The sequence below is a fragment of the Lithobates pipiens genome, unplaced genomic scaffold, assembly GCF_037356315.1.
Source record: "Lithobates pipiens isolate NorthernLeopardFrog02 unplaced genomic scaffold, aLitPip1_a1.2 Scaffold_28, whole genome shotgun sequence".
Classification (NCBI taxonomy): domain Eukaryota; kingdom Metazoa; phylum Chordata; class Amphibia; order Anura; family Ranidae; genus Lithobates; species Lithobates pipiens.
The window spans coordinates 12,417,346-12,442,647 of NW_027507789.1; the positions used below are offsets into that span (position 1 = coordinate 12,417,346).

General features: G+C 47.2%; 1 protein-coding gene across 4 annotated transcripts in view; it reads right to left on the bottom strand.

Moving 5' to 3' along the window:
• SDK2 (sidekick cell adhesion molecule 2) overlaps positions 1 to 25,302 on the bottom strand; it is an 876,954-nt gene that overhangs the window by 232,080 nt on the left and 619,572 nt on the right. For all 4 annotated transcript variants that reach the window (XM_077458690.1, XM_077458687.1, XM_077458688.1 and 1 more), the window contains exon 4: positions 3,109 to 3,256. In XM_077458690.1, the coding sequence (XP_077314816.1) occupies positions 3,109 to 3,256 (148 nt within the window). The remainder of the gene's footprint in view (positions 1 to 3,108; positions 3,257 to 25,302) is intronic.

Sequence of the window (25,302 nt, forward strand, 5' to 3'; positions counted from 1 at the left end):
AGTGCCCCATCATTGGCATCAGTGGGAGGAATAGTGCTCCATCATTGGTGTCAGTGGAAGGAATAGTACCCTATCATCGGTATACGTTGGAGGAATACAACATCTGTGTGGCTTGTCTCGTGATTGAGGGGTTAAGGGCTGGTTATGGCGAATCTGCAGGCTATCTGGTGCGTTTGGAGGACAGGAGACACAGGTCTGGCGGAGATGCTCAGCAGGAGTATCCAAGATCCATCACACCTATCATTGGTATCAGTGGGAGGAATAGTGTCCCATCATTGGTATACATGGGAGGAATAGTGCCCCATCATTGGTATCAGTGAGAGGAATGGCGCTCCATCATTAGCGTCAATGGAAGAAATAATGCCCTCTCATTGGTGTCAGTGGGAGGAATGGTGCCCCATCATTGGGATAGAGGAAGAAGCTATGCTCCATCATTGGTGGTATTGGGAGGAATAGTACCCCATCATTGGTATCAGTGGGAGGAATAGTGCCCCATCTTTGGTGTCAGTGGGTGGAATAGTGCCCCATCATTGGCATCAGTGGAAGGAATAGTGCCCCATCATTGGTGGCAGTGTAAGGAATAGTGCCCCATCATTGGTGGCAGTGGAAGGAATAATACCCTATTGTTGATGTCAGAAGGAGGCTGTGTCCCAAGGGCCAGATACAGGCAAGCAAAGGGATACAGTTTGGAGACTACTGGACTAGAGCATTGGGGTGCTGGAATCACTGGACTACAGGAACACAGCAGAGTCTTCAGGAATACCCATATGTTAGGATTACAGGAACACAGGAGAAGCACTGGGAACACTGGAAAGCTGGTACCACAGGAGAGTCTCTGGGAACACTGGGATGTTGGGAACATATGAACAATGGAGATTTTCTGGAAGCACTGGGATCACAGGAGAGTCTCTGGGAGCACTGGGGTGCTGGGATCACAGGTGAGTCTCTGGGAGCACTGGGGTGCTGGGATTTCAGGTGAGTCTCTGGGAGCACTGGGGGTGCTGGGATCACAGGTGAGTCTCTGGGAGCACTGGGGTGCTGGGATCACAGGTGAGTCTCTGGGAGCACTGGGATCACAGGTGAGTCTCTGGAAGCACTGGGGTGCTGGGATCACAGGAGAGTCTCTGGGAGCACTGGGATCACAGGTGAGTCTCTGGAAGCACTGGGGTGCTGGGATCACAGGAGAGTCTCTGGGAGCACTGGGGTGCTGGGATCACAGGTGAGTCTCTGGGAGCACTGGGGTGCTGGGATCACAGGTGAGTCTCTGGGAGCACTGGGGTGCTGGGATCACAGGTGAGTCTCTGGGAGCACTGGGGTGCTGGGATCACAGGTGAGTCTCTGGGAGCACTGGGGTGCTGGGATCACAGGGGAGTCTCTGGGAGCACTGGGGTGCTGGGATCACAGGGGAGTCTCTGGGAGCACTGGGGGTGCTGGGATCACAGGATAGTCTGGAAGGAGAGGAATGAGAAATCACAGGAGGATCTGTGGAAACATTGGGGTTCTGGGCATAGAGACACACAAGGTACAAGGATAACAGGTTACTGAGAGGGTTACGGAGGTGCACTGGGGTTCAAAGCGGATGCAAGGAGCCTGGAACCCAGGAGGCACAGGGAGTCAGGGAGATGTAGAGGGATTGCAGAAGATACTTGAAAGTTGAGGGCACAGAGGAGATTCAAGGAGCACTGGGGTGCCAGGATCACATGTCAAGAAGACACAAGGAAGCAGTGTGTTAATGCATTGCTTGAACGTTGAGCAACACATGTGCTAGCCCTTTAAGACAGCACCTGGCTGCGGAACCAGCAGCCTCAGATTGGCTTCATGCCAGCGGCCTCATACAGAGGGAAATATCCGGCGCTGGAACGAGAAACAGGCGAGTGTGACATACTAGACCTCCCTATACATTTCTATCATCTATAAGCAGAACTGGGCCAAAACCATCCCTAAAAAAGGGTAAAAAAACTTCTCAGTACTAAACAAATGATCTCTGCTCCTCACAAACTATAAAAAGTCTGTATTTTATCAAGTATCTTTTGTTTAAATCCATATCAGCCACGTAACGGCCGTGAATTAACTGTATCATCCTAAAAATCGGAAGAATTTAAAACACAATAGTCCCCGCAACAAATCAGCCCGACGCAGGTAAACGGCAGCTGCCGAGTTCAACGACTGCGAGGCTCAGATCCTGTTCCAAAAAGTCTTATGCCGGCTCTGTATTCCATCCACACATTACCCACCAATTCCTCTCTGCGTTTTGAAGTTTCCCGTGCTCGGGGATCAGGCATTCCTTTGTCGGCAGCTGACTCGCATAAATCCTCGGAGAAAGTAAGACGACGCGTTTCATCCCAAACAGGTTCTTTATTAAGTCTGTTATGTAGCAGGACTATTGATTTAAATCCTTAGATTTTTTTTTTTTTTTGGTGATCCGGCTAATTTATGGCTGTTTTAAAGTCGAATTCCAGGCATAGTAATATATTATACATAGTTGCCTTGTCCCAGCTTGGACCAACTATGTGTATTCGATACTTGTGTGATCCCTCCAGAATAGTGGTCTCCAAACTGCAGCCCGGCCAGATGCTGCTTTTTACTTGCTTTTCTGCCCTTGGGGCATTACTTCATCCACTGGTACCAGCAATGGTGCATAATTCCCCCACGCTGACACCAATGATGGGGCACAATTAATCCCAATGGCACAATGGGGCACAATTCCTCCAATCCAAAAAATTGATGGCCCTGGGAACACTAAGTAGCCTATATAGAGGAGGTATGTTCCTACTGGTATATGGGGAGGGTGTGAGCAAAATTATAGAAATATTCAAAAAAAAAAAAAAAGGAGAGAATATACTACCCAGGTGAGTTATCTCTACAAAAATGTGTTACACATATGTTATGCAAGATAAAAATGGAACAGCATCACCCACATTCCCCCCTCCCCCAAACAAGATTTGAATTGCTTTCCTCAATGCCTTTAAGTGAGGAATATGAGGACCTCCTATGTTACGGATTGGTGATGGAAGTGGGACATACCATGATGTATAAAGGCCCAAATGGAGACGGAATTCCCAGACCTTTAGCAAGGACTATGGATTGTCCAGATACAGGACTACTTACATGCGGTTGCTTGGGGGGATCTTCCTGCCATCTCTGAACCAGGTAACTTGTGGTTGAGGAAAACTGGCAATGCTGGGAGCAGGGATGACAGCTGCATCTCCATGAGACACTGTCTGGGTGGTGTCACCTTCTTCAAAGTTGCCCATATCTGAAAAGAAGAGAGCGGGTGAGATGCAACAGAGACAAGTGAATAACTCAACAATCACAATGCACTGACAGTGCCAACCTGGTCATGTTTAAAAGATACATCATATGACCAAATATTTTTGCAGTCATGGAGGAACAGAAAAGGGTCTTCACCAAACTGCTACCACAAGATTGTAAGAGCACAATTGTCTACAGAGTCTTTGTATGATGAAGGATTAAGGCCTCATGCACACGAGACGCAGATGAAACCTCTGTCAAAAAAAAGCTGAAACGCGCGTTTAGAAACGCGCGTTTTGCCGCGTTTGCATGTCGCGTTTAGACGCGTTTAGACGCGTTTAGACGCGTTTGCGTTTAGACGCGTTTATAAAGATAACATCATGTAGACCCTCCCCAAGCTCTCAAAGCATTTTTTTTAACTATTTCTGCTATTTTGATCAGAGTGAGCAGCAGCAGCATAGAGAGCAGTTGTACACTTGCATTTGCCGTGTCACTTGCCACGGCACCTGCCACAAGTTGTGGATTGTCCACTTGCCACGTCACTTGCCACAAGTTGGGGATTGTCCACTTGCCACATCACCTGCCACGTCACCTGCCACAAATTGTGGATTGTCCACTTGCCACGTCACTTGCCACATCACCTGCCACGAGATGTGGATTGTCCACTTTCCACGTCATCTGCCATGCCACCTGCCACAAGCTGTGGATTGTCCACTTGCCACGTCACCAGCCACATCACCTGCCACAAGTTGTGGATTGTCTACTTGCCGCGTCACTTGCCACATCACCTGCCACGTCACTTGCCACATCACCTGCCACAAGTTGTGGATTGTTCACTTGCCACGTCACCTGCCACGTCACCTGCCACAAGTTGTGGATTGTCCACTTGCCACGTCACTTGCCACGTCACCTGCCACGTCACTTGCCACGTCACCTGCCACAAGTTTTGGATTGTCCACTTGCCATGTCACTTGCCACGTCAGCTGCCACGTCACTTGCCACGAGATGTGGATTGTCCACTTTCCACGTCATCTGCCATGCCACCTGCCACAAGCTGTGGATTGTCCACTTGACACGTCACCAGCCACATCACCTGCCACAAGTTGTGGATTGTCCACTTGCCACGTGACTTGCCACATCACCTGCCACGTCACTTGCCACATCACCTGCCACAAGTTGTGGATTGTCTACTTGCCGCGTCACTTGCCACTTCACCTGTCACGTCACTTGCCACGTCACCTGCCACAAGTTGTGGATTGTTCACTTGCCACGTCACCTGCCACATCACCTGCCACAAGTTGTGGATTGTCCACTTGCCACGTCACTTGCCACAAGCTGTGGATTGTCCACTTGCCACATCACTTGCCACGTCACCTGCCACGTCACTTGCCACGTCACCTGCCACAAGTTTTGGATTGTCCACTTGCCACGTCAGCTGCCACGTCACTTGCCACATCACCTGCCACGTCACCTGCCACAAGTTGTGGATTGTCCACTTGCCACATCACCTGCCACGTCACTTGCCACAAGATGTGGATTGTCCACTTGTCACATCACCTGCCACATCACTTGCCACATAACCTGCCACAAGTTGTGGATTGTCCACTTGCCACGTCACTTGCCACAAGATGTGGATTGTCCACTTTCCACGTCACCTGCCATGCCATCTGCCACAAGTTGTGGATTGTCCACTTACCACGTCACCAGCCACATCACCTGCCACAAGTTGTGGATTGTCCACTTGCCACACCACTTTCCACGTCACCTGCCACGTCACCTGACACAAGATGTGGATTGTCCACTTGCCACGTCACCAGCCACATCACCTGCCACAAGTTGTGGATCGTCCACTTGCCACGTCCCTTGCCACGTCCCCTGCCACGTCACCTGCCACAAGTGGATTGTCCACTTGCCACGTCACTTGCCACGTCACCTGCCACAAGTTATGGATTGTCCACTTGCCACGTCACATGCCAGTCACCTGCCACAAGTTGTTGATTTTCCACTTGCCACGTCACCTGCCAAGTCACTTGCCGCGTCACCTGCCAGGTCACTTGCCACGTCACCTGCCACAAGTTGTCTATTGTCCACTTTCCACGTCACTTGCCACTTCACCTGCCACGTCACTTGCCACAAGTTGTGGATTGTCCACTTGCCACATCACTTGCCACCTGCCATGTCACTTGCCACAAGTTGTGGATTGTCCACTTGCCACGTCACTTGCCACAAGTTGTGGATTGTCCACTTGCAATTGCAATTGTTTAAAATATTTTTCTAATGGTTTTTCATCATTTGCAATCATTTTTGAGATTTTTAATGTAAAAAAAAAGGTCACCTTTAAAAACGCATATAAACGCAAACGCGGCTAAACGCGGTTGCCGCGTTCAGCCGCGTTTAGCCGCGTTTAGCCCCGTTTTGCGTCTGAAACGCAGAAATTTTTGTCTCTGAACGCATTTTTTTGCTTCTGGAAAAACGTGATTAAACGCAACTGCATATAAACGCAAAAAAACGAGACTGTGTGCATGGACACATAGGATAACATTGAATGAGTTCAGGTGCAGTTGAAAAAACTGTCCAACTGCATCTGAACGCGCGTTTAACTGCGTCTCGTGTGCATGAGGCCTTACAGTGCCTTTCAGAGACGCCTGAAGCAGAGTTCCCGGGTCTTCACACCAGCTGTGTCGATTATGAGGGGTTACTACCATCCCTGTGCTGAGTTCCCGGGTCTATACACCTGCTGTACCTATTATTTAGGGTTCCCACTATCCATATGCTGATTTATCCCGGTCAATACACCTGCTGTGCTAATTATGAGGGGCTCCCATCATCCATGTGCTGAGTTCCCGGGTCTGTACACCTGCTGTGCCCATTATGAGGGGTTCCCACCATCCCTGTGCTGAGTTCCCGGGTCTGTACACCTGCTGTGCCCATTATGAGGGGTTCCCATCATCCATGTGCTGAGTTCCCGGGTCTGTACACCTGCTGTGCCCATTATGAGGAGTTACCACCATCCCTGTGCTGAGTTCCCGGGTCTGTACACCTGCTGTGCCCATTATGAGCGGTTCACACCATCCCTCTGCGGAGTTCCTGTGTGTGCACACCTGCTGGGCCCAATATAAGTTGTTCCCACCATCGTTGCACTGAGTTCCTGAGTCTGCTGTGCCCATTATGAGGGGTTCCCACCATCCCTGCACCAAATTCCCAGGTCTGTACTCCTGCTGGGCCCATTATGAGGGGTTTCCACCACCCCTGTGCTGAGTTCCCGGGTCTGTACACCTGCTGTGCCTATTATAAGGAGATCCCACCATTCTTGAGCTGAGTTCCCGGGTCTGTACACCTGCTGGGCCCATTATGAGGGGCTCCCACCAGCCCTGTGCTGAGTTCCTGGGTTTGTACACCCAGGGGCAGACTGACAACTCATGGGGCCCCCAGGCAATAGGAGATTATGGGGCCTCTGGGCATAAGGAGAAGATTATGGGGCCCCCGGGCAATGGGAGATTATGGGGCCCCCAGGCAATAGATTATGGGGTTACACAGTATACACACACACACATACAGTATACACACACAGAATACACATACACACACTGAAAAGGTACTGGAGAGGCGGGGCAGCTATAATCTTGGGATTTAAAAAAAAAAAAGATTTTTACATACTGTCCCTGGTTTTATTGATGCTAGCAGTGGCATGGGGCCCTTGGGGCATTGCCCGAGTGCCCGAATGGTCAGTCCGCCTCTGTGTACACCTGCTGTGCCCATTATAAGGAGCTCCCATCACCCCTGCCACATTATGTGTATATATATATATATATATATATATATATATATATATATATATATATATATAGGTTATATGAAAATAAGAGGAAGAAATGGAACCCAAAAAGGTGGGTGGAAACATCCCAAGTGGGCAGGAAGAGAGACAGAAATGATGACAGGGAGATCTCAGTGTTGGAGCATCCTAGACACCTAAGAAGCTAGGAGTGGGCTCAGCACCGCCATTCTTTTGGAGTAGAACATGTTGGGGGCGTGGCCTGGTTGGAGCCCCAGCTGAGGCCGTCATACACCTCCTTACAGGGGTTTGCAGAGATGTGCAACTTCCAGGACTTTTCCCTTAGATAACTTTTAGATAGACTGACCCCTTTACGTAATTTTTGAAATTGTGGTGGTGAATTTTAGCTTAAAGAGGAATTCTCCTTTATTGAAGAGTCACTCCGTCAATCTCACAGACAAAAGCAGCCAAGGTGTAGAACCCTCCCTTCCCCACCTCCATATCTGTCTGCGTCCAGTTGCTTTAGGCTGGGTTCACACTGCGAGATCGGATGTGATTCGCACCGCACTGCAGTGCAAATCACATCCGATCTCTGTGCGATGCGAGTTCAGCCATACAGATAGTATACAGATAGTATGGCTGAATTCGCATCACATCCGGCCCAAACTCGCACAGGACCCTTTTTTTGGTCCGCAGCAGAATCGGATCGCATTGGGTGTTCACACCATGCGATCCGATTCCTGTCCGAGTTTGCAGATCGCACTGCGATATGCGAAACTGATCTGGGGGTGTCATTAACTTTTCACTGACACTCCCAGCAGTTCCCATAGGGCAGTGTGAACTGCCGCCGGGAGGCATGCGATGCGGGAACCCGCAGCTATCGCCTGTCCCAGCAAATTCACAGCGTTCCCGCATCGCAGCAGTGTGAACCCAGCCTAAAAGAGAAACACTGCATGAGATCTTTATAAATGATATCGGGTCTGGGATCAAAAGTAACATTTCTGTCTTTGCAGATGACACCAAGATATGCAGTGGAATAACGTCCTTACAGGATGTCTCCAATTTACAAGCCGACCTCAATGCTCTGTCTACTTGGGCGACTATGTGGCAGATGAGGTTTAACGTTGATAAATGTAAAGTTATGCACTTGGGGGCTAAGAATATGCATCATACATACTAGGGGGAGTACAACTGGGGGGATCCATAGTGGAGAAGGATCTGGGGGTTTTGGTAGATCATAAGCTCAATAATAACATGCAATGCCAAGCTGCTGTTTCCAAAGCGAGCAAAGTCCTGTCTTGTATTAAGAGAGGTATGGACTCCAGAGAGAGAGATATCATTTTGCCCCTGTTCAAATCATTAGTAAGACCTCACCTGGAATATGCAGTTCAGTTTTGGGCACCAGTTCTCAAAAAAGATATCGGGGAACTGGAGAAAGTGCAGAGAAGGGCAACCAAACTGATAAGAGGCATGAAGGAACTCAGCTATGAGGAAAGATTAGAGGAACTACATTTATTCACTCTGGAGAAGAGGAGAATAAGGGGGGATATGATCAACATGTTCAAATATATTAGGGGTCCATATAGTGAACTTGGTGTTGAGTTGTTCTCTGTACGGTCAACCCAGAGGACAAGGGGGCACTCTTTACGTCTAGAGGAAAAGAGATTTCATCTTCAAGTACGGAAAGGTTTCTTCACAGTTAAGCCGCGTACACATGAGAGGACTGTCCGTCCAACTTAGTCCGCCGAAACACATTTCAGCGGACAGTCCGCTCGTGTGTGGGCTTCAGCTGACTTTTTCAGCGGACAGTCTGGCGGACTGAGGCCGCGTACACACGGGCGGATTGTCTGTCCAACTTAGTCCGCTGAACAGTGTTTCAGCGGACAATCCGCTCGTGTGTGGGCTTCAGCTGACTTTTTCAGCGGACAGTCTGACGAACAAAGTCTTACGGAATTTCCGTAAGACAGTCCGTTCAAACTTGGTTTTGTCCGTCCAAACTTGGTTTCAGCGGACAGTCCGCTCGTGAGTAGGCAAGTTGGACGGACTAAGTATCGCGCATGCTCAGAAAGGGTTTACACGGCCGAAGGTTGCATTGCAGTGTATAGGACGTAGTTTTTCTAGTCCCGTCGTACGTGCCGTACACGTCATCGCGCACGCTTTCAGCGGACTGTCTGTTCATCGTGTGTGGTCAAGTCCGTTCATGCAAATTTTGAACGGACTGTCTGTCGGATTGTCTGCCGAACTTAGTTGGGCAGACAATCCGCCCGTGTGTACGCGGCCTTAGTCTTTCGGAATTTCCGTAATACAGTCCGTCCAACTTTGGTTTCAGCGGACAGTCCGCTCGTGTGTAGGCAAGTTGGACGGACTAAGTATGGCGCATGCTCAGAAAAGGATTTACACGGCCGAAGGTTGCATTGCAGTGTATTGGACGTCGTATTTCTAGTCCCGTCGTACGTGCCGTACACGTCATCGCGCAAGCTTTCAGCGGACTGTCTGTTCATCGTGTGTGGTCAAGTCCGTTCATTCAAAAGTAGGACGGACTGTCCGTCGGATTGTCTGACGGACTTAGTTGGCCAGACAGTCCGCCCGTGTGTACGTGGCTTTAGAGCTGTGAAAATGTGGAATAGACTCCCTGCAGAGGTGGTTCTGGCCAGCTCAGTAGATTGCTTTAAGAAAGGCCTGGATACTTTCCTGAATGCACATAATATAACTGGGTACTAACATAGGTAAAGTTGATCCAGGGAAAATCCGATTGCCTCTTGGGGGATCAGGAAGGAATTTTTTTCCCCTGCTGTAGCAAATTGGAGCATGCTCTGCTGGGGTTTTTTTTCGCCTTCCTCTGGATCAATTGTGGGCATAAAATTGGGTATTTGGATTGTACGATTATTTTTTATTTTATTTATTTGTTTTTAAGGTTGAACTGGATGGACTTGTGTCTTTTTTCAACCTGACTAACTATGTAACTGCGATCACCGCCAACTCACTACTGCGCACAAAATGTGTGCAGCCTATAGCAAATTTCACCGTTGCCAATCTGTCAGTCCAGGCCTGCAAAGCCTTATAACAAGCAGAATATAGTATGGCACCGTAGCACTTTCTTGGAAGTACATGAAAGGAACTAATAAATACACACATTCCTGTTAATTAGTGGCTTGCTGATAATGAGACACAATATTTGTGAGATTTTATAGTATTATTGAAAACTCAGGAACTCCAGTGATAATATATTCAGCTTTCCGTTTGCTTAGTAAAAATCAATTACTACCATTGCTAATTACAGCCATTAAAGCGGGGCTGTGGTCTAATGGAAGAGAGGGATGTTTGTATTACAGCGCAGTAGAGTTTGCCAGCGCTATGGAGATGCATCAGAGATGAACATTAAAAGGAAACGATAATGTTTGCAGGTCAACTTTATCTGAATAGAAAAAAAGTTTTTCAAACTGATATTTTGTACAGATATATGAATTGAGTCTGAATGGAAAACTTTGCTTTGCAGGACTCGAAGCTCTCGACCTTGGGTGCAATTTAGGCCTTCTTGATCACTTTTATTCATAAGGTAAAATGATACAGAAAAGTTCTACCTTTGCAGGAGATCTAAAGATTTTCCAGCCTCCTGGCTGTTTTGTTACAGCTCTGGCTGCTCCCAGGGCCGTCTTTAAGGCTGGGCAAAAGGGGCAGCTGCCCTGGGCCCTGTCATTGTTGTGGGGGCCCAAAGCAGCTGCCTCATACTTGCCAACTATCCCAGTTTAAATTCCCTTTGTCCTTTGAACTTTTTAGTCCTGTGCTGTGTCCCAATATCTCAGTGTGATGGTACTAATGCTGCCCAGCTCTGCCCTATTGCTGTGTACAGATGACTCACCTGCAGACCCTGTGTTTACATGTAAATAGCCAGCATTTATATGTAAATAGTGGCAGCATTCATAAGTAAATAGCTGTGGCCCGCGGCATTGATATGTAAATAAATGCAGCATTCATATGTATATCATGCCCCCGTGCAGTGAGGAGATGATGTACTATATCCTTTAGCAACCAATCAGTGAGCAGTATTCCTGTACAGTAATCTCTAGCAACCAATTAACAAGCAGTACTTTCTTATCAGATATGCCTTTTCTCACTAAAACCTCAGACGGAGGTGCCTAATAAGCAAGGTAGTCAATTTCAGCTTAAGCTATTGAGGTTTGTAAACAATAGAAAGTAAGAAGTAAAATGAAGGCAGGAAAGACAAGGAAAAGGGAAAAGAAAAAGGGACAGAAAAAGGGAAAGGAGAAGAAAGGAAAGGAAAAGAAAAAGGGAAAGGAGAAGAAAGGAAAGGAAAACAAAAAGGGAAAGGAGAAGAAAGGAGAAGAAAGGAAAGGAAAAGAAAAAGGGAAAGGAGAAGAAAGGAAAGGAAAGGCGACAACATTGCCTAAAGAGAGCGCAGTGAAAGTACTTCCTTTTCAGATATGCCTTTTCTCACTAAAACCTCAGAGGTGCCCAATAAGCGAGGTAGTCAATTTCAGCTTAAGCTGTTGAAGTTTGTAAACAATAGAAAGAAGTAGAATGAAGGCAGGAAAGACCAGGAAAAGGGAAAGGAAAGAAATGGCAGCAACATTGTCTAAAGAGAGCACAGTGAAAGTACTTCCTTTTCAGATATGCCGTTTTTTACTGAAAAATCAGACATAGGCGCCTAATAAGTCATATATTCAATTTTATCTGAAGCTATTGAAGTCTGTAAACAATAGAAAGAGAAAAGTAGAATGAAGGCAGGAAAGACAAGGAAAAGGGAAAAGAAACAGGGAAAGGAGAAGAAAGGAAAGGAATGGCGGCAACATTGCCTAAAGAGAGCGCAGTGCAAGTATTTCCTTTTCAGATATGCCTTTTCTCACTAAAACCTCAGACAGAGGTGCCCAATAAGTGAGGTAGTCAATTTCAGCTTAAGCTATTGAGGTTTGTAAACAATAGAAAGTAAGAAGTAAAATGAAGGCAGGAAAGACAAGGAAAAGGAAAAATGAAAATAAAAAGGGACAGAAAAAGGGAAAGGAGAAGAAAGGAAAGGAAAAGAAAAAGGGAAAGGAGAAGAAAGGAAAGGAAAGGCGGCAACATTGCCTAAAGAGAGCGCAGTGCAAGTATTTCCTTTTCAGATATGCCTTTTCTCACTAAAACCTCAGACAGAGGTGCCCAATAAGTGAGGTAGTCAATTTCAGCTTAAGCTATTGAAGTTTGTAAACAATGGAAAGAAAGAAGTAGAACGAAGGCAGGAAAGACAAGGAAAAGGGAAAGGAAAGAAATAGCAGCAACACTGTCTAAAGAGAACACAGTGAAAGTACTTCCTTTCCAGATATGCTGTTTCTAACTGAAACATCAGGCAGAGGCACCTAATAAGTAAGATATTCAATTTTAGCTTAAGCTATTGAAGTTTGTCAACAATAGAAAGAAGTAGAATGAAGGCAAGAAAGAAAAGGAAAAGGGAAAGGAAAGAAATAGCAGCAACACTGTCTAAAGTGAGCACAGTGAAAGTACTTCTTTTTCAGATATGCCGTTCCTTACTGAAACATCAGACAAAAGGTGCCTAATAAGTGAGAAATTAAATTTTAGCTTAAGCTATTGAGGTTTGTAAACAATGGGAAGAAAGAAAGACCTCTGCTTCTGATCACCCCCATGCCCTGTCACTAATCTCATTCACTAAAAGGTAAGAAGAATTTGGAAAACAACAATAGGAACTTAGTCAATTTTGACACGCTCCGCCATTTTGGGGACTTGGAAGTTGGGACTATCCCACTGAAACATAAATTTTTTGCAAATAACAGGTTTATAATCTCATATTCAGACTGCCGATTATATCCACTTCTCGTAGATATCTCAGACCAACAATTTTAACTAATACGACAACTGACTAAGACAAAATGCTTGTTACCAACTCCATAATCGCTGTAATTAAAAACATGCAAAGTATTTTTCTTTAACATCATCATTAACGAGGCTCGTTAGCACAGCTGCCTTATTAATTCCTCATCAGCACCGTGTATTTTTTTATTTATTTTTTTCCTGGCTGCGTCCGCGCTCAGCCCCACCTCCTTCCTTCTCATAACGACCTTGGGTGTAATTAAATACCAAGTTTTGGCATTTCGCTTTCCCAATCCGACTTCCCGTTCTATTAAGCCGATTTTTTTTTCATGCCTTCCAGCAGCATCAAAAAGGTTAATTTTTCATGACTTAAAATAATCCGTTGTACTGTCCTCAATTAAAAAAAGATTTGCGGTAATTGAACATTGCAGCGCAGCTGTTCTCGCCACAGAGGTAAAGATGGCGCGGGAGGGTTTCCGAAATTGAAGCACGTTTTCCAAAAAAAGTGAAAAATTTGCTCGCTTGTTAACAGACATTCACATCTGACTCTGAAGAAGAGGAATGGAGATTCATTTCTCTTCTGCTTCCGAAGGACCGTGTGGTGTTGTAAAAAAACGAAGGGCGGGTGTAAAAAGGAGGAACAACTTTTTGAATCTGAAGAAACTTTGCCAACATGAGAGGACTTGTGGAAGACCTGAACCTAAAATTTACCACCCACCATGTGTCACCAACTGGATCCTACGCTTCATGAATTGTAGTTGAGGGATCATGGTGCGGTTTTAAAGGCTTGTGCAGATGTGTGGATGCAGCGTGCGTCCAAGTGCATTCCATTTGCATTGAAATCAGTTTGACGCATTTTTTGAATCCCAGCTGAAATCCTTCACAGGTGCGGCTGACCCCCTTCTAAGCTCCATCAAGCTGCTTATATTTGAAAAAAAAAAAAAAAAGCTGTTCTGAAGCAAACAAAAGCTGGAGCAGAGGTCTCCAAACTTTCTAAGCAAAAGGGCCAGTTTGCTATCAATCTATCAACAATTAAAGTTATCTTGGACTCCTCTATCCCTTCCTGGTCCTAAACATCTTTCTTGTGTTTCTGTGGCTTGAGATACTGTTGGGTGCCCATTGAGGGAGCCACCTTGCCAGGGTTATTGGGCTTGTGGGGGGCAGTTTATTGTTTCCGGGGGGACGGTTGTTGCCAGGAAGACTATTGTTGCTGGGAGGGTTTTACTGTTGAGGAGTCTATTCATGCTGGATTTCCCTGGGGGGGAGGAGATTGATTTTGGGGGTTCTATTGTTGCTGGGGATCTATTGTTTCTAATACAAACACCATAGAAACACAAGAAAGGTGCTCTGGACCAAGGAGGTGTCAGGGCTGGCTTAGCCCTTCCTCCTCTGGGCTGGCCCCTCAGCTGTCGGCTAATTGCCAGCTCTCTTCTCTCTCCACAGTTACCAGCTGTTCCCGATGATGCTCGTCTGACCTGCCTATTTAAAGCCTTCCAGCTCATTTCTCCATTGCCTTCACGTTGGTCACACCACAAGGAACCATCTCCTGCTGTTTGTTTCAAGACTGGCTTGCTGACATCCCTCCTGGCTTCTTATCCTGCTTGCAGTTGCTCTCCTTGAATCCCTGACGTCTGGACTGGCTGATCACCCGATCTGGTTTATGAACTTTGGACTGGCTGACTACCCGATCTGGCTACTGGACCCTGGCTATGCTTGACTACGCTTTTTTTCTATTTACCTTTTTATTTTTATTATTAATAAACAAGTGTGATTTGATTGTACTTCTGTCTTCCACAGGTACCAGCTGTTCCCGATGATGCTCATGTGACCTGCCTATTTAAAGCCTTCCAGCTCATTTCTCCATTGCCTTCACGTTGGTCACATCACAAGGAACCATCTCCTGCTGTTTTGTTTCAAGACTGGCTTGCTGACATCCCTCCTGTCTTCTTATCCTGCTTGCAGTTGCTCTCCTTGAATCCCTGACTTCTGGACTGGCTGATTACCCGATCTGGTTTATGAACTTTTGACTGGCTGACTACCCGATCTGGCTACTGGACCCTGGCTATGCCTGACTACGCTTTTTTCTATTTACCTTTTTACTTTTATTATTAATAAACAAGTGTGATTTGATTGTACTTCTGTCTTAGTCTGTTTCATGGTTCCTGACAGGAGGATGGAGGAGCCCACGAGAACGTGAATCATTGATAGACTGGTCAAATACAAACCATACAACCCATTTTGGTTTGAGCTACTGTTGGGTGCCCATTGAGGAAGCCACCATGCCAGGGTTATTGAGCTTGCTAGATGTTTTCCTGTTCTTGAATACACCAATGAGTTTTCCCGATTCTTTATCAGCTGTAAGGGATCCTTGATATTCAAAATTTGACCCCCCATTTGATCTTTGCCGTTATGTCACATTATCGGCAATCTGATAGGAGTGGGAACACCCCTGTGCTAACCCCTTGGTAGCTGCTGAAGTCCATTGAAGATGCAAAAAAAGAAGCAAGCAGGTGACTTCCTCCAGCTGGAAGTGAAATTTCACATTTCGATGTGTCAACCCAGGAAAAATAAAAAATAAATCGTCCCAAAGGCCGGATTTAACAGATGCATTATCTTACTGTTCACTTTTAATGTGCATTTTGTTTTTGACAGCCAAGTTCCATCCCTAGCTGCAAGGCCGTATGGGTCGTAGGACACCAATTAAAGCCCAGAGTTTACTTCTGTTCTGCTTTCTGGCATGATGCGTGATGGGAACGCGAGGCGGCATCTGTTGCCAGGTGCCAGCAGGCGCGTAGAACAGGTAGCTAATTTTCGAGAACCTTCTCGCGCTGATACCGCTGTCACCAAGCCCATGCTGATAGAGTAGAAAGGAGCTGCATTATAATGGGGAGATATTGCCTCCTCTCAGATGATCCGTGGTTAAAGCGAGCTACAAGAATGCGTCAATTAGGATGTCAAGCACGTTACCTTTTGTATCCTTTTCCTTCTTACCGTTCCATTTGAATTTTTATTTAACAAAACTCATATCTCGCTGCATTCCATTATCCGTCTGCTAATTCCACCAGAAACCAGTGTTCTTGCTAAACGCAATTTTACTTCAAGAGAAGCGGTCATAAGATTAGGTTTAGGCCGCCGGTATTCACCTCCTTCTTAAAAAGTTCCTGTTGTCAGGTCATTCATTTCAACAACAATGCTCCTATAATAATATGCGTATATTACTGTATGCTATTTAGCGGAAAAAGCCTCCCATGTGTAGACATCCAAAAGTCCTGAGATTGCTGCTGATGTTGCCATCGTGGATGTGATGTCAGCAGCCCCAGCAAACTCAGAGCTGTCACTCAAGTGACACTCTATATCAGCCATTCGCAACCAGGGTTACTCCGGAGATTGCTAGGGGTTACACGGTTCCTTCGGAGATTGCTAGGGGTTCCACGGTTCCTCCGGAGGTTGCTAGGGGTTCCACGGTTCCTCCGGAGGTTGCTAGGGGTTCCACGGTTCCTTCGGAGATTGCTAGGGGTTCCACGGTTCCTCCGGAGATTGCTAGGGGTTCCACGGTTCCGCCGGAGATTGCTAGGGGTTCCACGGTTCCTTCAGAGATTGCTAGGGGTTCCACGGTTCCTCTGGAGATTGCTAGGGGTTCCACGGTTCCGCCGGAGATTGCTAGGGGTTCCACGGTTCCTTCGGAGGTTGCTAGGGGTTCCACGGTTCCTTCGGAGGTTGCTAGGGGTTCCACGGTTCCTCCGGAGTTTGCTAGGGGTTCCACGGTTCCTCCGGAGGTTGCTAGGGGTTCCTTAAGCTGTGACCAATTGACCTCCCATTTGAAGGTGGCTGCATAGTTCCAGGGCCAACACCACCTTGCAGAACTCGAGACATGGCACAATAATGTTCTGATCAGCCATTCGCAACCAGGGTTTCATAGAACCCTAAAGTTACTTCAGAGATTGCTAGGGGTTCCACGGTTCCTTCGGAGATTGCTAGGGGTTCCACGGTTCCTCCGGAGATTGCTAGGGGTTCCACGGTTCCTCTGGAGATTGCTAGGGGTTCCACGGTTCCTCCGGAGGTTGCTAGGGGTTCCACGGTTCCTCCGGAGGTTGCTAGGGGTTCCACGGTTCCTCCGGAGGTTGCTAGGGGTTCCACGGTTCCTCCGGAGGTTGCTAGGGGTTCCTTAAGCTGTGACCAATTGACCTCCCATTTGAAGGTGGCTGCATAGTTCCAGGGCCAACACCACCTTGCAGAACTCGAGACATGGCACAATAATGTTCTGATCAGCCATTCGCAACCAGGGTTTCATAGAACCCTAAAGTTACTTCAGAGATTGCTAGGGGTTCCACGGTTCCTTCGGAGATTGCTAGGGGTTCCACGGTTCCTCCAGAGGTTGCTAGGGGTTCCATGGTTCCTCCGGAGGTTGCTAGGGGTTCCACGGTTCCTTCAGAGGTTGCTAGGGGTTCCTTAAGCTGTGACCAATTGACCTCCCATTTGAAGGTGGCTGCATAGTTCCAGGGCCAACACCACCTTGCAGAACTCGAGACATGGCACAATAATGTTCTGATCAGCCATTTGCAACCAGGGTTTCATAGAACCCTAAAGTTACTTCAGAGATTGCTGGGGGTTCCACGGTTCCTCCAGAGGTTGCTATTTGTTTCTTGAGCTGTGACCAAATTGCTTCTCATCTGAAGATGACCGCATAATTCTAGGACCAACACCACTTAGCAAAACTAGTGGCATGACCCCAGTAATGTTTCTGATCAGCCTTACCCAACCAGGGTTCCTTGAAATCCTAGGGTTCCTTCAGAGTATGCTGAGGGTTCCTTAAGCTGTGACAAACTGACTTCCGATCTGGAGGTGCCCAAATAATTTTGGGGCCAACACAACCTGGAAGAACTAGTGTCATGGCACAATAATCTTACTGATCAGCCATTCCTAGCCAGGGGACCATGGAACCCTAGGGTTCCTCTAGAGATTGTTAAGGGTTTCAGGGTTCCGCCAAAGGTTGCCAGGGGTTCCTTGAGCTGTGATCAATTGACCTCCCATATAAAGGTGCTCGCATTGTTCTAGGACCAACATTACGTGGCAGAATCAGTGGCATGGCACCAATAATGATTATAAATAGCCATTTCCAACCAGGGTTCTATGGAACCCTAGCGTTCCTCCAGAGATTTCTAGGGAATCCAGGGTTCCTCCAGAGGTTACCAGAGGTTCCTTGAGCTGTGACCAATTGACCTCCCAAAAGTATTCATACCCCTTGAAATTTTAATTGTGAAATGGAAGGTAAATGATAAATGTTTTTCACATTTTTTTCACAAATAAATATCTGAAAAATGTGGCGTGCATTTGTATTCAGCCCCCTTTACTCTGATACCCCTAACTAAAATCTAGTGGAACCAACTGCCTTCAGAAGTCACCTAATTAATAAATAGAGGCCACCTGTGTGTAATTTAATCTCAGTATAAATACAGCTGTTCTGTGAAGCCCTCTGAGGTTTGTTAGAGAACCTTAGTGAACAAACAGCATCATGAAGGCCAAGGAACAAACCAGACAGGTCAGGGATAAAGTTGTGGAGAAGTTTAAAACAGGGTTAGGTTATAAAAAAAAAAATAGAGTTTCTCCGAAGGTTCTTAAGGGTTTCCTTGAGCTGTGGCTGATTGACCACCTATCTGATAGTTCCTTCAATCTTCTGGGGCCAACAACTTGACACTAATGAACTGTAAAGGAAGCATTCTGGAGGACACTGTAAGGGGAGACATTCTTCTCACTGGACACAAACGAAAGGAGCATTTTCTCACTGACCACCAATTAAAGCGGGAGTCCGCCGGGACTCCGCGTTTTTTTTTTTTTTTTTTAAAAGCCAGCAGCTACAAATACTGCAGCTGCTGACTTTTAAAATAGTGACACTTACCTGTCCAGCGCGCCCGCGATGTCGGCACCCGAAGCCGATCTCTAGATCGGTACTCGGGTGCTGCCGCCGCCATCTTGGGTGTGGGAATCAGGAAATGGAGCCTTTCGGCTTCATTTCCCGGTTCCCTACTGCGCATGTGCGAGTAGCGCTGCGCAATAAGGACGGTCCCCGCTGCCTCTGGGATCTGTGTGTTTCCCAGCAGGCAGCGGGGCACTTGCGAAAGGGGGCGGGCACTTGCGGAAAGGGGCGTAATCTACGCCCCTTTCCGCAGAGAGCTATCCCGGAAGTGGGTGCAGTTACCTGGATTATCCAGGTAACTGCACCCCCCCCTCCCCCCTGAAAGGTGCCAATTGTGGCGCCGGAGGGGGGGAGGATTCCGATGAGCGGAAGGTCCATTTTAGGGTGGACCTCCGCTTTAATTTTAGCCTGGGTTCCCCTAGACCTGAAAACTACTTCAGGGGTTCATCTGGGGTACATAAAAGGTTATGTAAGTCGGTGAGGGGAGGGGCAGAAGAGCTGGGCCAGCACAGATGGCAATTAGCCACTCCCAGTAGAGGAGAGGACTATAATGTGCAAGGAGGGAGGAAGCTATGCTAGGAAGTTGTAGTCAAGCTTGCTAGGAAATTCAATGCCAAAGACAGCTCACAGTCTCTAGCACTGATAGGTAGCTGGTGGGTCCGGCGTCCAATCATGGGACCAATGTGGTTGGTCATGTGGCTACAGCGGTCATGTGATGAGCCAGACCTTCCCACTCCCTCCGAGCCTAATAGTCCAGTTTCAGGGATGCAAGTGCTGGGCAGGAAGGGGTTAAATGGATAAAACATAGGGGAAATAAATGTGCATGTATGGCAGGGACGTAATGCATGGACAAGTTCTGAAACGGTTTGCCCATCTGAGTGCTCATGCACACGGACGTTTTAAAAAAACTGGCTGCAAAGCTAGCTCCGATGCCTGGAAAAATCGTTGTTAAAAACGTGATTTTACCACGTTTTGCATTGGCGTTTTTGCGCGTTTTTTAGCGTTAGCGTTAATTAGCGTTTTTTAAGAAACACATCTCTTGGCTATAGCACTCAGAAAACAAAGAAAATATGTTGCACTTTTATGCGCGTTTTTGCGCGTTTTTGCGCGTTTTCCTGCGATTCGCGTTTTTACAGCTCTAGCTCCACGCCACGGAACGCACTGGTCCTGGGTTTTTTTTACAGCTTAAAAACACCTATGCCATTTGCAGCTCAAAAACGCCTAGGTGGGCATGAAGCCATAGACTAACATGGACAGCCGTTTTTAACCACTTGCTTACTGGGCACTTAAACCCCCCTCAGTCCCAGACCAATTTTCAGCTTTCAGCGCTGATGCACTTTGAGTGACAATTACGCGGGCATACAACACTGTACCCAAATGAAATTTTTATCATTTTTTTCCCACAAATAGAGCTTTCTTTTGGTGGTATTTAGTTACAGCTCGGAGTTTTATTTTTTACTAAACAAACAAAAAAAGATGCAAAAAAAAAATAAAAAAAATCATATTTAATAGTTTGTTATAAAATTTTGCAAACGGGTCATTTTTCTCCTTCATTGAAGTGCGCTGATTAGGCGGCACTGATAGGCTGCATTGGTGGGCACTGATGGGCTGCATTGGTGGGCACTGATGGGCTGCATTGGTGGGCACTGATAGGCTGCACCGGTGGGCACTGATAGGCATAGTTAAGGCGGCACTAATAGGCACAGATAAGGCGGCACCGATGGGCACAGATAAGGCGGCACTGATGGGCAAAGATGGGCACAGATAAGATGGCACGGATGGGTGGCACGGATAAGTGGCACGGATGGGTGGCACGGATGGGCACTGATAGGTACCACAGATAGATGGGACTGATGGGCACTGATAGGTGGCACTGATAGGTGGCTCTGATAGGTGGCACTGCTGGGCACTGATGGGCGGCACTGCTGGGCACTGATGGGCGGCACTGCTGGGCACTGATGGGCGGCACTGGGGTGCAGCACCTTTGAGGCAGATTGGGTGGCACTGTGGGTGGCACTGTGGGTGGCACTGTGGGTGGCACTGTGGGTGGCACTGTGGGTGGCACTGTGGGCACTATGGGCACTGACGGGGGGCACTGACGGGGGGCACTTACTTTTGCTTTTATTTAACTTCAGGATGGCACTGCGGGAGGCAGGTGGGCACAGGCAGGTGGCAGGTGGTCCCTTGTATTGATGGCCGTGATCGGGACTGATGTCCCGATCACGGCCGCCGGTGATCGGCTTTTTTTTTCTCTCCTAGCGCTGTCAGCGCGAGGAGGAATAATAGCCGATGACCGGCTCCGTTCTATCACATGATCAGCTGTCATTGGCTGACAGCTGATCACGTGATAAGGGGTCGGGATCGACCCCTTACACGGATCGGTGATCAGGCGAGTCTCACGGACTCGCCGATCACAGAGCGCGCCGCGCGCGCCCCTCAGGGGGCGCGCAGGCCGCTCGTAACCGGGACGACGTCAATAGACGTAGTCCCGGAAATCTAGGTCCGCGCTAATGCCGTCATTTGGCAATAGCGCGGATCTGAAGTGGTTAAGCTGCAAAAAAAGCTCAAAAAATTGGCTGTAAAAACGTCCGTGTGCATGAGCACTTAGAATGGTCAGGCACAGGGTGACAACTCCGCAGCAATTTACTAAAAAACATCCAACGCTGCCACCCTGAGAACAGTGGAAAGCCAACGGGTCTAAAACGATCAACAACAACAACAAAACAAGATCAACAATAAAGCGATGTTACAATGTTGTGTAATAAACTTGGCTAATAAAACGTTACAATGTTACTCTAGTGGCAGACTGTATCATATTAAACCATTTTTTTTTCCTGCAGTTCTACTATTAACATTGTAGCCAGTTAGGTTAACCCCTTCTGTGCTGCCATCAGTGGCTCCCGCCAGAGGTAGAGCATCTTTCTGTCTCTGATGAAGGACTATCCCCGCCGCGGTCCCAGTCAGGTGTAACTCCTGGGCGACGGAGAGGGGCTGACATGATTAATTCCTGCCCAGAGGAGCCCATTATCCGAGGGGGATAAGTAATCCGCTCTGGCAGCTTGCGCTCTATATTGGATAGTTAACCCCCGCCGGTCGGCTGACACCGATACAATTATTACGGGGCGACAAGGCCGCCAGCAAAACACTTTACATATGGATGGGCAGATAGAGTAGTTATCTGTTGACAGCAACCAGCTAATACAATGTAGCTTTTTTTTTTTCTTTTTTTTTCAGCTGCACAGCGGCGAATTCTACCGGAAAATGGTCTATTTGGGGCAACCGGTAATGCGCAAAGTGCGTTACATTATAACAGGATCCATCCTTTACGGGTCTTTGTGCGGCTGAGATGTCTCTGTTCTGGGAGGACAGTCTAGGGTTGCCACCTTTTCTTCAAGTCAAACTCAAACACAGAAAATGTATTATTTATTATTTTAAATAGTATAAACTATACATAGATTTTGCTATTAAATAACATTATATAAAGTTAATAACAAGAGCCCCCCCTTTACATCAGAGTCCACAGAGTTCCCCTTTTACATCTGAACTCGCAGAGTTCCCTTTCACTGTAAGGGGGGACTCTGTAGACTCTGATGTAAGGGAGAACTCAGGGGACTCTGACATAAGGGATGCTCTGGGAACCCTGATTTAAGGGGGAACACTGAGAACGCTGATGTACAGAGAGGACTCTGATATAAGGGGGAACACTGTGGCCTCCGGTGTAAAGGGGAACTCTGATGCAAGGGGTGCTCTGAGAACCCTGATCTAAGGGGGAACACTGAGAACTCTGATGTATGGAGAGGACTCTGATATAAAGGGGAACACTGTGGCCTCCGGTGTAAAGGGGAACTCTGATGTAAGGGGTGCTCTGAGAACCCTGATCTAAGGGGGAACACTGAGAACTCTGATGTACGGAGAGGACTCTGATATAAGGGGGAACACTGTGGCCTCCGGTGTAAAGGGGAACTCTGATGCAAGGGGTGCTCTGAGAACCCTGATTTAAGGGGGAACACTGAGAACTCTGATGTACGGAGAGGACTCTGATATAAGGGGGAACACTGTGGCCTCCGGTGTAAAGGGGAACTCTGATGCAAGGGGTGCTCTGAGAACCCTGATTTAAGGGGGAACACTGAGAACGCTGATGTATGGAGAGGACTCTGATATAAGGGGGAACACTGTGGCCTCCGGTGTAAAGGGGAACTCTGATGTAAGGGGTGCTCTGAGAACCCTGATCTAAGGGGGAACACTGAGAACTCTGATGTACGGAGAGGACTCTGATATAAGGGGGAACACTGTGGCCTCCGGTGTAAAGGGGAACTCTGATGTAAGGGGTGCTCTGAGAACCCTGATCTAAGGGGGCAGGGGGGCTCACTTTAAGTCTTACTCGGGTAGAAGATTCTTGAGCATTGGGCATCACAGGGATGTCTTCCAGATTTGCTTTACACAACTGATGGTCCAGACCTTCTGGGAGGCACACTTGGAATGTTGGGATGGAATAATCCACTGTAAATATGGAACACCTTCGGGAGATGTTATATTACAAGTTTGCCCAGCCATGAAGAGGTGGCTGCATCTCGAAACGCGTTAACCCCAGCTTTAGATTCACTTCGAAAAAGAAAGAGCAATTTTTGGTTTTATTTACCGTATTTTTCATTATGTCCCCATTGGGGGAAATTTTCCCTCACTTCCTCTTGTGCCGCCAGGAAGATGTACTAAAATCACATGACTAATTGGAAAATCGCCCCCCACCCCCCCCAATAAAGTCATTGCTCGCTTTTTGTTTTGTAATAGGTCCTCTTGCCATAATTTCCAGCTGGGTTAACCGCCGCTCTATGAAATGTCTCTCTCTGCCGAGCGGATTCATTTGTATTCATATCTTTTTTTTTTTCTCCGCGCGGCAATAAAAAAAAAAAAAAAAAAAAAAAAAAAACTAACAACCGAGTGTGAGAAATAACCCGGCGGCTCGGCCCCGGCCACAATGCGTCTCGGCGGCCTCATTCCTCACCGGGTCAAGTAGAAAAATATTGTCTGTTACAGGAGCGAGATCGGGAGAACATAATACTGAAATCTGTTCGCGGCAAAAGCACCCTCCAGAGGAAGCGACGCTGAATCTTCCCGCTGAAATACGCCTAGCGGTTTAGGGCGGCCATTTTTACGCCCCCCCCCCTCCCCCGTTAATCTTCTATCCACATTTCCCAGGTCATGGTCCCCCTGAAACCACAACTTTTTTTTTTTTTTTTTTTACAATCCCCCTTTGCTTTATGGCTTTTTTTTTTTTTTTTAACCGGGAAGGCCGTTTTGGCGGCCCCCAGGATTTACCGCTCCAGGTTTTTATCAACGCGCAGCCCCAACTCGGCGCTGAAGGGTCATAAAATTGCAAGAGGAATAATTTTATTTTTATTTTTTTTCCAGGCGTCCTGAATTTTCCGCCATGCCTTGGGCCTAATAGAGCCCCCGGAACGATCTGTCCGTTCTTCTCCGAGTATTTCATTATTATTTTTTTTTTTCGAGCGCAATTCCAAGATGGAAGAAAAATTATCTGGCTGTAGAAATTTTTATGAAATCGAAATAAAAGGAGAAACAGTGTAATAACTTCGTATGGTTATATTTTATGGCGCGGAAAAGGAAATAAATAAAAGAGCGCGCCCGTAAATAAAATCGGCGAATGGTACGAAAATGTTCAAAATGAAAGCCGCTGACATCGCTATAATACAAAATTTACAGGTTTTTTTTTTGTATATCTTTTTCCTTTTTTATTTTCCTTTTTTATTTTGCTGAATGGACTGCACTGCCACGTCTATACTGAGGCCCCCTGACATGATTACATGACGCTGTCAACTGCCACTACGATGGGCTCCCAACCGCCGCTTCCAATATTCCAATGCCATTCGCAAATTAATAACATTTTAAAGTGGAACTCCGGGTGAAAGATACTGCAATACTGATGATGGAGCACTACTTCTTCCACAGACACAATGAGGCACCATTCCTCCCACTGACACCAATGATGGGGCACTATTCCTCCCACCGACACCAATGATGGGGCACTATTCTTCCCACTGACACCAATGATGGGGCACTATTCCTCCCACTGACACCAATGATGGGGTACTATTCCTCCCACTGATACCAATGATGGGGCACTATTTCTCCCACTGACACCAATGATGGGGCACTATTTCTCCCACTGACACCAATGATGGGGCCCTATTCCTCCCACTGACACCAATGATGGGGCACTATTCCCCCCACTGACATCAATGATGGGGCACTATTCCTCCCACTGACACCAATGATGGGGCACTATTCCTCCCACTGAAACCAATGATGGGGCACTATTCCTCCCACTGACACCAATGATGGGGCACTATACCTCCAACTGACACCAATGATGGGACACTATTCCTCCCACTGACACCAATGATGGGGCACTATTCCCCCCACTGACATCAATGATGGGGCACTATTCCTGCCACTGACACCAATGATGGGGCACTATTCCTCCCACTGACACCAATGATGGGGCACTATTCCTCTCACTGAC